This window comes from Pristis pectinata, chromosome 15 (assembly GCF_009764475.1).
Source record: "Pristis pectinata isolate sPriPec2 chromosome 15, sPriPec2.1.pri, whole genome shotgun sequence".
Classification (NCBI taxonomy): Eukaryota; Metazoa; Chordata; class Chondrichthyes; order Rhinopristiformes; family Pristidae; genus Pristis; species Pristis pectinata.
In genome coordinates, this window is record NC_067419.1 from 47,980,720 (window position 1) to 47,998,533 (window position 17,814).

The 17,814-nt window shown below is 40.0% G+C and overlaps 1 protein-coding gene across 1 annotated transcript in view; it reads left to right on the forward strand.

Moving 5' to 3' along the window:
- Nucleotides 1-17,814, forward strand: part of gnptab (N-acetylglucosamine-1-phosphate transferase subunits alpha and beta) — a 68,177-nt gene that overhangs the window by 40,133 nt on the left and 10,230 nt on the right. Inside the window, 8 exon segments of the mRNA XM_052030758.1 lie at nucleotides 875-1,066; nucleotides 5,885-7,056; nucleotides 9,521-9,720; nucleotides 11,222-11,441; nucleotides 12,394-12,507; nucleotides 13,553-13,638; nucleotides 14,354-14,452; nucleotides 16,187-16,354. Of these exon segments, the coding sequence (XP_051886718.1) occupies nucleotides 875-1,066; nucleotides 5,885-7,056; nucleotides 9,521-9,720; nucleotides 11,222-11,441; nucleotides 12,394-12,507; nucleotides 13,553-13,638; nucleotides 14,354-14,452; nucleotides 16,187-16,354 (2,251 nt within the window).

Here is a 17,814-nt window from a genome sequence, read left to right on the forward strand (position 1 = left end):
CCTTTCAGTCTTTTCCATCCCAAAGAACATTCCATGTGTTTTAAATTCTCCACCCATGGCAATATCTTCATAGATCTCTTTATCCTCTATGGTACAGTCATGTTCTACCAGTAAAACATGATCAGAATTGTAAAATATAATCTTTCTTTGGCCTAATTAGTGTTTTGTGCAGTTGTAGCATGGTCTCCTGACTCTTCTAATCTACTGCTAATAGTGTCGCCTTGGCCACTTTGCCTACCTTTTCAGTTACCCACAAATGTCTATTATAGGTTTCTATGACTCCAAAGAATATGGGATTGCAGGTGTTGCTGCTCAGTAGATTATAACTATCCTCTCTTCCCCACTTCCCCAGCTCTGATGCTTTACTGTGTTAAAGGTGCTAAATCAATATAGCTTGTTGAATCTCTCCATGTCTTTTTTCTTCTCTCTATAAATTCCACCAGTCATACCTCACAGTGTTTGTGCTTAGAAACAGCTCCTTTCCCTCCGCCATCAGATTTCTGAACAATCCATGAACACTACCTCGTTATTCCTCTTTTGCACTATTTTATTGTTTGGTAACTTATAGTAATTTTTATATCTTGCACTGTACTGCTGCTGCAAAACAACAAATTTCATGAAATATATCAGTGTTAATAAACCTGATTCTGATTTAATCTCCTTCTGGGGCCTTACCTTTTGATGAAATCCCTCATTAACCTGTCCATGTCTTTGCTGCTTCCTCATCTAAGATTTTAAAAAAAACCTTTCTTTGATGTATTAAATTGGTATCAAATTTTATTGAAACACTTTGGGACATTTTGCAGTCTTTAAAAACACTATTAATGCAAGTTGTTGAAGAGATTATTTAGTATGTTTGCTATTATAATTACAGGAAACACTGCAAGTAATCGTGGTGGTGGTGCTGGAGGAATGGCAAATGGGCAGGCCTGGCAGTTTGGTGGTGGTCTTCCTGGACTAACGTATTGCAACCAAGGTTGTGCCAACTCTTGGCTGGCTGATAAATTTTGTGATCAAGCTTGTAACGTCTTGTCGTGTGGGTTCGACGCTGGTGATTGTGGGCAGGGTAAGTTGAACTTGACTCTTAAATATGTTGAAATATGAAACTAGATTTATTTAGTGGCATCTGATTGCTTTTGTTAATTACTCATAATTAACCTTCTATTTATATCAAACCTAACCTTAAAGTGGCCTGTGGAACATACTGGTTTGGCTATGGAGCAAAATCACATTTCAGTACTTGGGCAGTAAGTGAGAGATGGGTTAAAATGTGGGAAATGTGGTTATTGATTTTGATAGGAAGGACACTTTTTAAGTAGTGACAGATTTGTAAATGAAAATCAAAAAACTGTTGGTACTGGAAGTCAAATAAAAGTGCTAGAAACTCTCAGCAGGTCATGTACCATCTATGGAAATAGAAACAGTTTCAGGTTGAAGACCCTTTGTCAGAACAATTATAAATATATAATATCTAAATACATGGATGTAAATAGGAGGGTGTGCACTACCGCACTTCCTGAAGTCAATGACCAGCTCTTTTGTTTTGCTGACATTGAGGGAAAGGTTGTTGTCATGACACCATTCCACTAAGTGCTCTATCTCCTTCCTGTACTCCGACTCATTGTTATTTGAGATACGGCCCACTACGATGGTATCATCTGCAAACTTGTAGATGGAGTTACAGCAGAATCTGACCACATGGTCATGAGTGTATAGGGAGTAGAGTAGGGGGCTGAGGGCGCAGCCTTCTGGGTCACCAGTGTTGAGAATAATCGTGGCAGAGGTGTTGCTGTCTCTCTTTACTGATTGCAGTCTGTTGGTCAGAAAGGCAAGGATCCAGTTGCAAAGGGCGGTGTTGAGTCCCAGGTCTAGGAGTTTGGAGATGAGTTTATTTGGAATTATGGTATTGAAGGCAAAGCTGTAGTCAATAAATAGTAGTCGGACGTAGGTGTATTTATTAACCAGATGCTCCAGAGATATGTGTAGGGCCAGGGAGATGGCGTCCACCGTAGACCTGTTATGGCGGTAGGTGAATTGCAGTGGGTCAAGGTTGCCTGGGAGGCAGGAGTTGATGTGTGCCGTGGCCAGCATCTCAAAGCGCTTCATGATGGTTGATGTCAGAGCCACCGGTTGGTAGTCATTAAGGCATGTTACCTTGCTTTTCTTTGGTATGAGGATGATAGTGGTCTTAAAACAGGTGGGAACTTAGGATTGTAGGGAGAGGTTAGAAATGTCTGCCAACTGATCTACACAGGATCTACGGACACAGCCACTGTCTCTGTCTGGGCCAGATGCTTTCTGCGGGTTCATTCTCCAGAAGACTGATCTTACGTCCTCAGTGCTGACCATGGGCTCAGGTCCATTGGAGGCTGTCAGGGTGGGTGGTGACAATCCACTCCCCTTCTGTTCAAAACGAGCATAGAATGTGTAAGGCTTTTCAGGAAGAGATGTGCTGTTGTCGGCGATGTTGCCCAACTTCATTTTGTAGCCTGTTATAGCATGTAAGCTCTGCCACAACTGATGGCTGGTCTGGGACTCAATTTTGGACTGGTACTGTCTCTTAACATCCCTGATAGCTTTACGGAGGTCGTATCTCGATTTCTTGTAAAGGTCAGGGTCACCCGATTGGAAAGCCACAGACCTGGACTTCAATAGGGAGTGGATCTCTCAGTTCATCCATGGTTCAGTTCATCCACGGTGAGGCAGAGAAGGAATGGCAGGGTGAAGGAGCCGTGGGTGACGAGAGAGGTTGAATGACTAGTTAGGGAGAAGAAGGTAGCATATATAAGGTATAAGCAGCAAAGTTCAGACAGGGCCTGTGAGGAATATAGAGTAGCGAGGAAGGAACTTAAGAAAGGGCTGAGGAGAGCTAGAAGGGGACATGAAAAGGCATTGGCTAGTAAGGTTAAGGAAAATCCCAAGGCCTTTTTCACCTACGTGAAGGCTAGGAGGATGGCTAGGGTAAAGGTAGGTCCGATTAAAGACAAAGGTGGGAGAATGTGCCTGGAGGCAGCGGAAGTGGGAGAAGTTCTCAATGAATACTTCTCTTCGGTATTCACCAAGGGAGAGGGGTCTTGAGGACGTGGAAGGGAGTGCTGGTAAGGGTAATGTTCTCGAGGTTGTAGATATCAAGAGAGAGGATGTGTTGAAGTTGTTAAATAATATCAAGACAGATAAATCTCTGGGTCCTGATGGGATTTTCCCCAGGCTGCTTTGAGAGGCGAGGGAGGAGATTGCTGAACCGCTGGTAAGGATCTTTGAGTCCTCGTTGTCCACGGGGATGGTGCCGGAGGATTGGAGGGTGGCAAATGTTGTCCCCTTGTTCAAAATAGGTAGTAGGGATAGTCCAGGGAATTACAGACCGGTGAGCCTTATGTCTGTGGTGGGTAAGCTGTTAGAAAGGATTCTAAGGGATAGGATCTATGAACACCTGGAGAATAATGGACTGATTAGGGACAGCCAGCATGGCTTTGTGAAGGGAAGATCTTGCCTCACAAGCCTGATAGAGTTCTTTGAGGAGGTGACGAGGAAGATTGATGAGGGTAGTGCGGTGGATGTGGTCTATATGGATTTTAGTAAGGCGTTTGATAAGGTACCTCATGGTAGGCTTCTTCAGAAGGTCAGAGGCCAAGGGATCCAGGGAAGCTTGGCTGTGTGGATTAGGAATTGGCTTGCCTGTAGAAAGCAGAGGGTTGTGGTGGAAGGAGTGCCCTCGGATTGGAGGGCAGTGACTAGTGGTGTTTCACAGGGATCGGTTCTGGGACCTCTACTTTTTGTGATATTTATAGATGACTTAGATGAGGGGGTGGAAGGCTGGGTTAGTAAGTTTGCGGATGACACTAAGATCGGCGGTGTTGTGGATAGTGTGGAGGGCTGTCGGAACTTACAGAGGGATATTGATAGGATGCAGAGCTGGGCTGACAAGTGGCAGATGGAGTTCAATCCGGAGAAGTGTGAGGTGGTACACTTTGGAAGGACAAACTCCAGGGTAGAGTACAGGGTAAATGGCAAGGTACTTGGCAGTGTAGAGGAGCAGAGGGATCTGGGGGTTCATATTCACGGTTCACTGAAAGTTGCCTCACAGGTGGATAGAGCAGTTAAGAAGGCCTATGGGATGTTAGCTTTCATAAATCGTGGGATTGAGTTTAAGAGCCGCGAAGTGATGATGCAGCTTTACAAAACTCTAGTTAGACCACACTTAGAGTACTGTGTTCAGTTTTGGTCGCCACATTATAGGAAGGATGTGGAGGCATTGGAGAGGGTGCAGAGGAGATTTACCAGGATGCTGCCTGGATTAGAGCGTATGGAATATGAGGAGAGGCTTAAGGTGCTAGGGCTTTATTCACTGGAAAGGAGGAGGATGAGGGGAGACATGATAGAGGTATATAAAATATTGAGAGGAATTGATAGAGTAGACAGCCAGCACCTCCTTCCCAGGGCACCAATGCTCAAGACGAGAGGTCATGGCTTTAAGGTTATGGGTGGGAGGTTCAGGGAAGATGTCAGGGGGAGGTTTTTCACCCAGAGAGTGGTTGGTGCATGGAATGCACTACCTGGGGTGGTGGTGGAGGCAGATACATTGGACAGGTTCAAGAGTTTGTTGGATAGGCACATGGAGGAATGTGAGATAGAGGGATATGCGGGAGGAAAGGTTTAGATAGTGTGAGGGTGGTTTGATGGATGGCACAACATGGTGGGCCGAAGGGACTGTTTTGTGCTGTATGGTTCTATGGTTTCTGGTTTGGGAACACCCGGATTGACCTCTTTGGTACACAGTCCTCTACGCACATGCTGATAAAGTCTGTGATGGTGGTGACATATTCATTTAGGCTGGCTGCTGAGTGTTTGAATATGAACCAGTCTACTGACTCAAAGCAGTCACGTAGAAGCTCATCTGTTTCCTCAGACCAGCACTGTACTACTTTCTGTACTGGATATTCGCATTTCAGTTTCTGTTTGTATGCAGGGAGAAGGAACTGGTGGTTGAGTTACCAAAGTGTGGGCAGGGGATGGACCGTTAGGCGCCCTTGGTGGTTGTGTAGCAATTGTCAAGGATGTTTGGGCCCCTGGTGGGCCAGGAGATGTGCTGGTAGTACTTTGGTAGCACACTCTTGAAGTTGGCCTGGTTGAGGTCTCCGACTATGATGAACAGGGCCTCAGGGTATCCTGTTTCAAGGCTGTTAATCATGGAGTATAGTCCATTGAGTGCAGGCTTTGTGTCCGCTCGTGGTGGGTTGTAGACTGCCATCAGGATAGCCGATGTGAACTCCTGTGGGCAGCACTTCACCGTTGGGTATTCCAAGAATATATGCCTCTCATAATTTTATAAACTTCTATTTGGTCTCCTCTCAGCCTCCGACACTCCAGAGAAAACAACCCAAGTTTGTCCAACCTCTCCTTGCAGCTAATACCCTCTAATCCAGGCAGCATCCTGACATACCTTTTCTTCCGTTTCAACCTCCCTTTGGAGCCTGTTCCATAAATTCACGTTTCCTCACCATAATAATAATTTGCAAGCTAGTTTTGAATTTAAACACTTCAAGTGCAGTTTGTGACTTGGGTTGCACTGTACAAAGCAAAGTAAAGCAGGTTTGCGTGGTCTATTATCTGATACCCTTAGAATCGTATCACATAGCTATTTTGCGTAATTTATCCTTTCAATCACTTTGGATTTATTTCAAGGGTTGCAAGATTGCTTTTGTATTAGTTATCTGTTCATGTTATCGCCAAGATTTTGTGGAAGTGTTTTATATCTGATTCTGTTTATATTTTGCTTTCAATTGATTTTAATTTTGCAGAAATGAGAGGACAAATTTAATAGTTAGAAATCTTTGCTTCTTAAGGCGTTTTGTGTTGACTTGGTTTATTCAACAATTTTTCACAGAACACTTTGATCAGATGTATGGCGTGATTCTTCATCCCAACCTGACCCATTATGTGCTTCCAAAAGGTGAGGCGTTGCCTTACTTCAAATTTGAGGAGTTTGCTAACAAGATCACAGAGGCATCATTTGTAGATAATGCAATTATTCGGCATGCTTCTGTGGCTAACAAGTGGCAGACCATTCACTTGATCATGCACAGAGGAATGAATGCAACCACCATCCATCTTAATTTGACTTTCCTGGATAAAAATGACAAGGATTTTAAAATGCACCTTACTGTAGATGTTGACACCAGGGAAAGTCAGAAATCAAACCAAACTGCCACCTTAAAGGAAGAAAAGGCAATAAATCTCACTGCAGCCCCACTGGAAATAGAAGTACCATTCAAAGACATTGCTGAAGAATTGCTTTTCCCCAAAATTCAGGAAAGGACTCTGGATGACTTGAATATCAGCTTTCTGCTTGATCTTCGGTTTATTAATGTATCGCTTCTGCCCATTACTGTTCAAAATGAGATGAAAGAATTAGATTCAAAATTAAAAGATGGTGATATCACACTTAAAGGGTACAATCGTACAAAGTTGCTTATTTTAGAACCTTTTAGAAAACTTGCCCACTCAAAACAAAATGAAAATGAACATATGTCTCAGCACACAGGAAAGATTACTTTGGTAAGGGATCAGGACTTATTGGAAAGAAGATTTGCTGTTCCAGGCTATATGGGGAAGAATGAAAATGCTAAGAATCATTTGACGAAAGAGCATGTTGAGAATGACCAACCTGGAAGAAATGAACAAGCTGACAATCCAGTAACTCTAAATACTTCAATTGCAATGAAAATGAGTGCCATGTTAAAAAACCCAGCCAAAGATATCCCAGGGTTCCAAAAAGTTGATGTCAAATCCATCACTTCACAGAAAATTCTTAATATTCTTATACCAAATGACAACAGCAAGCTAAAACAGGATCAGAGTGCAAGAGAAATTGAAGCAAAGTTCAAGCAACAAGAGCAAAGGGATGAAGTGATGAGACGAGTCAATACTGTGTCTCGAGAAGCTGACTCTAAAAATATCAGTGCGGGACATGCCAGCAGAAAACTGCACTATTATGTTGAAAATTATGTTGGCTTTTTACCTTGGGAAAAACGAGGGTATTTCCAAGAACTGGTGGAAGTAAGTAATTAATAATGTACTTTTCACTTGGTTGGCTTAGTTACAGAAAATTATCGAAAAGGGGTCATTGTAATGACTAACTCTAGTCAATTTGTATTATAGTCAAAGTGCTTTTATAAATATGTAGAAAGGAAAAGATTGGCTAAAAATGTGGGTGCCTTGGAATTGAGACTGGGGAAATTATACTAGAAACAGCAGAGAAATTAATATTTTGCTTCTATTTTCATGGAAGGAAACCTCCTGGAAATAGTGGAGAGCTACAAGTCTGGTGAATAAGGAGCTCAAGGAAATGAGCTCTATTATTGAATATAGTATTGGAGATCCAAATAGTAATGGGATCCAAAGGTGTTAAATCCCCAGGATTTATTAGCATTCCAGGATTATGAAGGAGGTAGCCAAGGAGACAGTGGATCTACTGATTGTCATCTTCTAAAATTCCATAAAGTCTAGAATGGTTCCAACTGATTACTCAGAAAGGGAGGGAGGGAAAGAGAAAACTGCGAACTATAAACCAGTTAGCATGATGTCAGTTGCAATGAAAATGCTAGTCTATTATTAAAGAAATGGTAGTGGAGCATTTGGCAAATGATAGGATTAGCAAAGTCAACATGGCTCTATAAAAGGGAGATTATTGACAAACCTGTTGAGATTGTTCTTGAGCTTATACCTAGCAAAATAGGTAATGGAGAACCAATTAATGTGGTGTATTTGGACTTCCAGAAGGTCTTTGATAAGATGCTGCATCAGAGATTATTAAAATTGCGGCAAACAGATGCAGGTGTCGTATACTGACATGAATTGAGAAATGGCAAATGGGTGAAGAAATAGAGACTTGGAATAAAGGTGTACTTTTCAAGTTGGGGGACTATGAAAAGTGAGGTGCTGTAGGGATCTGTGCTGGAATCCCAGCTGTTCATAATGTATTTCAAAGGTTTCTGAGAGGATCAAGTGTAATAGTTCCATGATTTTGGATGATTAAAAGTTGGATGGTAGCATGTTTTCTGAGGATCGTATAGACATCCAAAGAGTATAGACAGGTTAAGTGAAGAGGCAAGAGAAAAATATGAGGTCATCCACTTTATCAAAAATAGAAAAGCACATTTTTTTTTAATGGTAAGAGTTTGAAAGATGTTGATGTTCAGAGGGCCATGGAAATTTAGTATGCATATACAGTAGGCATTTAGAAAGACAAGCAGTATGTTGGTCTTTATTGCAAGAGGATTTGAGTACAAGAGTAGAGACTTCACAGTAAAATTATATAGAGCCCTGCTGAAAGTACATCTGGAATATTGTGTACTGGTAGGATATAAATGAAGATGAATAAACTGCAAATGATGAAAATCTGTAATAAAAAGTCTCCCAGGGTAGGGAGTCTAAAACTAGAAGGCATAAGTTTAAGATGATTTAAGATTTAAGATTTAAAAAGGATCTGAGAGGCATCTTTTTCACACAGAGGGTGGTGGGTATATGGACCAAGCTGCCAGAGGAAGTGGTAAAGGTGGGCACCATCATAAACTTTAAAAGGCATTTGGACAGGTACATGGATAGGAAATGTTTAGAGGGATATGGGCCAAACATAAGCAAATGGGACTGGTTCAAGTAGACAGCTTGGTCGGCATGGATGGGTTGGCCCAGGGGTCTAATCTGCGCTGTATGTCTCTATGACTTTAAAATAATTTAGAAACTCTCAGCAATCCAGGCAGGGTATATGGAAAGAGAAACAAAATTAACATTTCAAGTTGAAGATCCTCCAGAACTGGAAAAGAGAGAGAACTAACCTGTTCCTTTAAGAGGGATCAAAAACTAGGGGCATAGATTCAAAATACTTGGTACATGGTTTAAAGGGAAAATGACAAGGCTTTTTTTCCCCCGCACTCATAGTCTGAAAGAGATCTGTAGCTTACTACTTAATAAGGCGGTAAAGGCAGAAAATGGTCACGTTGAAGTGGAATTTGCATGTGTATTTGAGCCTTACCCAGCAGAGCTATGGATAGTGGTGGAAGAGGGAATTAGACTAGGTGGCTCTTTTTAAGTCAACACAGACATAATGGGCCAAATGACCTTATGTTGTAAGTTTTCTGTCATTCTGAGATGCTGGATAGATCAAAACTCAGCTGTTGAGTGTTCAGGACTAGTAACGGGTTTAAAAATCACTTCAAGCAAATTATGTTGTCAAACACAAATTCACTGCATTTGCTTGTTTGTCTGCCTCTTCCTCAGTATACCCGACTGGTTATATAAAATGAGGGATATATGGGCACAATGAGAACTTAACTGGAAATCTGGCAATGTGCTTTGTTGTCCACGTTGGATTGGAAACTAACCCACGGCAATGGTGTTGATTAGTTTCTCCATTTATAATTCAGTCTTTTAAAAATGTATGTTATCAGTTCATATCTGAAAATACCTAAGCATCCAAATATTTAACCTAAAATCTCATGAGCAATAACATGTTTTATTTTAGGAGAAGGAAAAACTGGAGAAGGCACATGCATATCACACTGACGGTAAACAAATGCGAAGAAAACTCCAGGACACGTTTGCAGACTCACTACGCTATGTTAATAAACTTCTCAATACCAAATTTGGATTTGCTTCTCGTAAAGTTCCTGCTCACATGCCTCATATGATAGACCGCATTATCATGAGTGACCTTCAAGATCTGTGAGATGTTGTCAATTTTATTTTTCAAGCTTTGATTTTTTAAATATTTCTAATGTTAATTTGAGAAGGTGCATGACACAAAAAATGCATGATTTAAATATTTTCTTTAAATTTAATTGGCCTTACTGGAAGAAATATGGTTTTAAACATGCCATGTAATACACCAGTCTAAAATGCTGGTAAATATAACAGGTTATTACCCCCTGGTCACCCTCTGTGCACTCCCTGTAACCACACTAACCTTTTGTGGCCCAGGGATCTAATCAAGTTCCAGACCCTGCTGCCACAGCTGTTTTCTGAAGTGAAGCAGTCTGAGAGGTGATTTGTCCTTGGGCAATGGAGCCAGAGGCCATGCCTAGACTGGCCTAATTACCTTTTGACAACTTTCAAGGTCTTTTCGACTGTTTTTAAATGTCTCTGGTAATTGAAGATATTTAAAGAATAGAAATACAATTAAATTTCAAAATATAAAAAAAATTGTTAACTGATGGAGATTTTAAAAAATCTATCATTATTTAAAATAAAATAGCAGACTACTTTTATTTGTTTATCTTTTCCATCTGGGTCTGTGACCACATTCAAATCAAGGGAGGCATGCTGTTGGCATAAAGCTGAGTGGCCAGATACAAATGTATCTAGTTTCTCAGCTTAGGACAAACGACCACTACCCGGAACTTGGAGACGAATGGAGCAGAGGGATTAGGGCACTTGCTTTTGCATTGCAATACAATGGCATGCAAGTTAGGACCATGGGTACATATTGACCTGCAAAAAGGACCTCATCACCTCTTCTGAACTGCCAGCAAAAGATAGCTAGGTTTGTGTCTATTACCTTAAATTTAAAAAATTAAAATACTGACCTAAGGCAGATCTAATAGAGTGAGTAATTGGTCATACAAACCTAGAAAGTTTCAGATTTAATTTTGGGTTTAAGCTAAATTTACAGCGAAGTTGGGTACTTTGGCAGGAAGGGCAAACAAAAACACCACCCCATCCCCTGAGATCCGTGTTCTTCAGCACTTCCTAAATTACCATACTTTTTTCTTCCCAGCCAACATCAGACTAATGTCTCCCACTCCTCCTGACTTGCTGTCCAAAGACTTTGCATATTTAAAGAAGGCTTCCCACTTGGAAGGCCTCAATTTGTCATTCTGCTTGCCTGTGACTATAGCCATACTTAAAGCCTGCAATTAAATAAGGCAGGAAAGCTGCTCTTTGGGAACACTTTGAACAGTAGAATTGGACTTAGCCATATGATATTTTTGGCTGTGGGCATAGTTGAAAGGTTTTGTATGTAGAATGGCTATTTAGGGCGGTGTTTGGCGACAACAAAGGGTGCAGGAATCCCAAGGATCAAGGAACCACTTAATTGGGAGAGGAGATATGGGAAACCTGGAAAAAATAGATGACAGCTTTGGTAATAATTATTGAAATGTAATGTTTTGATTTGCTTGGAACCCAGCATTATTTAATTAACTTAAATTGTTTTATTTTTGTACAGTTTTCCAGAGGCATTTGACAAGACTTCTGACCATAAAGTTCGTCATTCTGAGGACATGCAGTTTGCATTTTCATATTTTTACTATGTAATGAGTGCACTACAGCCATTAAACCTATCTGATGTTTTTGATGAAGTTGACACAGATCGATCAGGAATTCTCTCTGATCGAGAAATCAGGACGTTAGCAACTAGGATTCATGAGCTCCCCCTGAGCTTGCAGGTAAAATTTTTACCCACTGCTTGGGTTCCTGATTCATGTGGTTGTTAGTGGCTCGCAAATTTTGTATGCTGGAGCAGATCTTCTGTTGATACCAAGATCACTGATGCTTAGACTACACTATTTCTGCCAGTGAGGGTCTCAGCAGACCAGAGAGTGCAGTAATGGGGTTCTGTGATCACACATGGCCAGCTGCCTTTCCTGATTGACCTTGGCATTCACCACCATTCAAAAGACCTTGGATCTATTTTTTAAAAATCTAATAAAAATGCATTAAAAATTCCATTTAAAATGAATCTACCTACATCTGACTTAAAAGTAATAAAAAGATCTGCTTGCCTTTCTCGCAGAGGCCACTTGTCCCATTATCCTTGTGTGTGCTCAATGGGAACATTTCCCAGCCCGAACACAGCAATCTGCAGGAGTCTGTGATGCCCCTTTTGACTTCCACTGGCATGTTTCTGGTGGTTGGTACTTAATCATGGTGGAAGGCTGCAGTTCAGCCTACACTTGGGAATCCAAAACATCTGAGTGAATCTGCTGGCTTTTAAATGGAAGGTCGAGGGCATTGCATTTTATTAATAAGAACGTTTGTATTGCAGTTCTATATAAGATTTCTTTATTAGTCATAAATAGATCGAAACACATAGTGAACTGCATCTTTTGCGCAGAATGCCACGCTTCCAGCGCCAACATAGCACGCCCACAACTTCCTAACCCTTATGTCTGGAATGTGGGAGGAAACTGGAACACCCACGCAGACACAGGGAGAACGTACAAACTTCTTACAGACAGTGGTGGGAATTGAACCTGGGTTGCTCGTGCTGTAATAGCGTTATGCTAACTGCTACACTACTGTGCCTGCCATACCTAGTTAATCGTTTTACCAAAACGGGTTTGAGGATAGATGTCTCTTGTGAACATTCTTTTGATTAATGCTGCTTTTTATTTATAGGATTTAACCAGTCTAGAACAAATGCTGATCAATTGCTCAAAGATGCTTCCCACAAATGAAACTCAAATTGACAGAGTTCCTCCCACCCAGGAGGCATATTATGATCCAAACTTGGTAAGAATTGCAAGTAAACTAATCCATCCCACTTCACTTGATCTATGATAATAATAAACCTTAATCCTTGTAAATTAAATACTTTCATTACTGAAGTAACATTTTTGTGATTCACCCAACTATAGCAAATGGGATGAATATTTATTTAATTAATTCTATTGTTAGCATGCAAAATAATTAGAAATCACACAAGTATGATCCAGAGGAATTAAGTCATATTTTCACCTTGTCCATTTTCTGTTGGAAGTAAAGTACACCCTTGCATTACGGAAGGGTTGTTCCCAGAAAACTGTCTGTATTGTGATTTTGTGCAATGTGAAGCTTTGACAAAATTTAACAAAATTTCTTTCTTTTGCATTGTGTGTTTATTTTTTTCCTCATAAATTCTGTAAGAGAGAATTTTTATTCTGTGTATCAAACTTTTTGGTAGTGATTTGTGAATCCTGTAAGGGCAAATTTCCTGTCGTAATGCAGGGGTACACTTGGCTTTTGCTCATTGGTCCTCATCATTTGGTGAAGGTCACTCTGCTGTACTGATGCCATTATATAGTTAATCTCCAGCTGTGCCTTAAAGTGGTGATGGTTTAGTGCAAGTTGCAGTGTTTCGTTTCCTGAATGCTGAGGAATTTGAGTTGTCCAGTTGTATGTTGAATTGCATACAGAACAGTAAGACTAAAGGAAAATTAAAAATATAACAATTCAATGAATCTGAAATGTAAATTTCTATTGTTCCATGTACATTTTAAGTACTTATTTTTACTGAGATTATCAAAAAAAACAAATTCAGTCAAAATTAATGTCAAGGCAAATGATTAGATATTGGAAGGTATGACCTAAACCTTGGCATGATGGATGAATTTCAGGAAGGGTATTAAATAGGTAAAAGGGAACTTTGGGAAACAATTCCAAAACATACATTTAGTTTGAGCAATGAGATAGAATCTCTTTCATGTTTGGTTTGCTTGCTGTGATATTAATGTGGTAAATGCTGTTCTTTCCTTTATAAGTAATATTTGAATTTCTTTAAAAATCTTGTTTTCTCTAGCCTCCAGTGACTAAAGGACTTGTGATCAACTGCAAACCCGTTACTGATCGTATTCGCAAGGCTTACAAGGACAAAAATAAATACAAGTATTTACAAAGCTATAAAGGCAGTTGTATAGTTTTCCTCTTTTTTTAGATAATCAAACCCAAATTGTGTATTTCCAATTATACTTATTTGCAATAATTAGTGTTTGTAGACATGTAACAATAATTCTTTTATTTTTATCTTTTGACATGGATATTTCCAAAAGGAATAAAAATTTATTTTTCCATTTTGAGCAATGTGTCAACATCAGGCATACCCAGGATTGGAGAGAAAAAGAGAGACCACTATTTTAATGTGAACCTTTCTGCTCTGCCCAGGAGCATTCCTCACTACTCCAACCTTCAATAAGCTAATGTGAGCTTTTTAACCAGTTGTAATTTGGAGCATGCTCCCACTTTTGTCAATTTGTGCTGAAATGGCCAATTTAATGCACATACTGGAAGCAAGATCAGTGCCAGTAATCTTAATTTTATGTTGGATCATTCTGGCTAGCACAGATGGGATTTTGTCCCACTGAAGTAGACTGGCCGCTCACTTTGTTTAATATTTCTGCCTGATGATAAGCTGTAATACAAGAATTTTGTGAGGGAAGTTGTACAGAGCTTCATCATACAGTTTTAGCATTTAATAGCCTATAATGTGCTTTGTTCTGCATCTATTTTCTGTTATCAATTGCAAAAATGAAATAGGTAAGGAGCACATTAAGCATTTTGAGGAAGTGTTTCTGGATTAATTTCCCCTTTTATTTGTACACAGGTTTGAAATCATGGGAGAAGAAGAGATTGCTTTTAAAATGATTCGCACTAATGTTTCTCATGTTGTTGGCCAGTTGGATGACATCAGAAGAAACCCTAGGTACATATATGAGAATAACCATGGCAATATTTTCTCTTTGTGACGTTTCGATAAATTGCTTTGAATTGTGTAACATCCAAGGGCACACTGTATGGCCTTTGTACACGCGATAGGTTGACAACAATAGTGTTTGGAAAATGGTACAAGAATGGGATCAAGGAGATGGCTTTTCCTAACCCTGACAAACCTCATCTATTCAAATCACGTTAAGTTTATTGTCATATGCACCAGGGTTAACTTTATAAAACAAGCATATGTTTGAATGGACTGGGTAAAGTTCCAAATTCATTCTTGCATATTGAGATGTTTAAGAAGATCTTAGCCACCAAAGCTGACTGTGATCACTAACAAAACTGACTAAAAGAAACTCCCAAGGTCGCACTGAAATTATGCAATGCTAGATTTTTGGAACGGTTCAAAAAAGTTGTGCAGCAACTTATTTGTTGATGTGCAATATAATCAAAGAAATATTATATGTTAAAAAATGTAGGGAATGTTTTATGAATATTCAAAGGACATTTGGTAAGCCACTGCATAGGAAACTTTGATAAAATTGAGAGTGGTGTGAGAAGGTTTGTGGAGACTAGTTGGATAAGACAGACAACAGTATAGGTTAAGAAATTTTGTTGTGTGTTAAAGATTCAGATTTTGACCACTAGATGTCACATTGGGGCCAGTAATCCTTTCAGCTTGTAAATAATGCAGACTGTTACAGTGGCTGCAGTGTGTTTTCTTACTTTAGAAAGATTTGTCAAGGGAAAATTACAGAAGAGATAGATGAGTGCTAAGGAGAGCTTGAGTAATGAAAAAAGAAAGTAAGAAGTTGATAATCGGAATGCTAGTTGCTTAAGGATAGAAATATTAAGATAAGTTGGCAACTGAAATTCATTTTTCCCATTATTGGTAATCTGTTTGCATAAATTTTAAATAATCCCAAAAGACTGAAGAGATGGCAAAATACTCTTTGCATAATGAATTGTTTGGACCAGAAACAGATATAAAAGCAGAATCCATAATAACTTTTAAAAAGAAAGTGAATATATGTTTAAAAATGTGTAAAGGTTATGGGAGTAAGGACTTGCAATGGTGGACTGTTCTACAGAGATCATGAAAACCAAGCCCAATGTGCATTTTTTTTGTCTTTAACATGGAATTCCAACATTCAACAAAACCTATATAGGAAGCTTAATAACCTTTGAAGCAGAAAATTTTTAACTATGTAGCATAAACCGGCACGGTAGCATAGTGGTTAGCGTGATGCTATTACAGTGCCAGCGATCGGGGTTCGATTCCCGTCGCTGTCTGTAAGAAGTTTTTACGGTCTCCCCGTGTCTGCGTGGGTTTCCTCTAGGTGCTCCGGTTTCCTCCCACATTCCAAAGACATATGGGTAGGTTAATTTGGGTTTAAAATGGGCGGCGCAGACTTGTTGGGCCGGAAGGGCCTGTTACCATGCTGTAAATAAAATTTTTTAAAAATTTAAATTTAATAAATCCTCTGGGGAGGAAAAAATCTCAGAGGAAGCATCTAAGCTACGTAGACAAAATGAACACCGTGTAAAGAATGTGCATTAGAGTCAAGTATTGTGTTGTGGTAGCAGCATGTGTTAAAATATTTTGAATCTTTCTCATAGATTTCAGAAATATACTTACAATAAAGAACCCTGAATAACGCTCAGTGTAGTTTTCAAATATTTAATGACCCAACATTCAACCATTGTTTTAAATATGCTTCAGGAAATTTATTTGTTTAAATGATAACATTGACCACAATCACAAAGATGGAGCCACAGTGAAGGCAGTGCTTCGAGATTTCTACGAGTCCTTATTCCCAGTAGCGTCTCAGTTTGAACTGCCAAGGGAGTACCGCAACCGATTTCTCCATATGCACGAGCTTCGGGAATGGTAAGTGGTCCTTAATTAAAGGCGGTACTCTGTTTCGAGCCCACTTTTTATTTAGAGTACCTTCCCATTTTATGGGAAATATTTTGTTCAGAATTTTCATTTCATGCTTCATACTTAAATTTTATTTCTTTCATCGTAACTGTTAGTTTAGGTTTATCTCCTGATTCACCCATTCTAACGTTACCAAGAAACGATCTGCAGCAGCTCATGGGAAGAGATGTGGACTGCAACTTCATGCCAGCCTGAGAGCTTTGCTGGAGTGGTATAGTCCCAGGAGACAATGCTTTGATAGGCTTTTTAATAACATTATGGTTTGGATTCACCTGTAAGGTTATGGCACTAGCCATTACCCCAGTGGCAAGTGCTTACAAAGACTTGCTGGTGCTCTGGCTGAGATTTTTACATCTTTGCCGTGGAGAAGTGAGGTAGTGGACTGGAGGATGGTAAATGTGGTCTCCCTTTCTAGAAGGGCTGCAGGAAAAGCCTGGCAATTACAGAACTGTGAGCCTAATAGTAGTAGGGAAGTTATTTGAAAAAAACTTCTGAGGGACAGGATTAATGATTACTTAGAAAGGCAGGGATTAATCAGAGATGGCCAGCATGGCTTTGTCAAGGGCACATCTTGGCTAACCAATCTCACTAAATTTTCGGAGGAGGAAACAAAGTGTATTGATGAGGACAGTACTTTAGATATGTTTACATGGACTTTGAGAAGGTCCCACATGGGAGACTGGTCCAAAAGGTTCAGGGCAAATGGATCCAAAATTGGTTTGACAATAGGAGACAAGAGTTGATGGTAGAGGGTTGTTTTTGTGATTGGATGGCTGTGACTAGTGGTGTTCCACAGAGATTGGTGCTAGACCTCTTATTGTTGGTAATATGCAAGAATGATATGGATGTAGGTGGTATGATCAGTAAATCCACAGATTATACTAAGACTGGTGTTGTTATTGACAGTGTGGAGGGTAGTTTTAGGCTGTAGGGTGATAATGACGTGTTGGTGAAATGGGCTGAGAAATGGTAGATGGAATTTAATCCAGACAAATGTGAGGCGATGCATTTTGGGAGCACTAATGATGCTAGGACATGCACCATGGATGGTAGGGTCTTGGGGTGTATTGAGGAATAGGAACTTTAGAGTATATCCATAGAACCTTGAAGGTGGAAACACTGGTAGACAACGTGGTTAGGAAGGCACATGGGATACTGGCCTTCATTAGTCAGGGCATTGAATACAGAAGTAGGGAGGTTGTGTCCTAACTTTACAGAATCTTGGTTGGACCTCAGTTGGAGTACTGTGTACAATTCTGGTCACCAAGGTATAGGAAGGATGTGATTGAGCTGGAGAGGATGCAGTGGAGATTTATCACGATGTTGCTAGGGATGGAGCATTTTAGTTATGAGGAGAGACTGGAGAGGATAAGACTGTTTTCCCTGAAGCGGAGGAGGTTAAGGGGGGA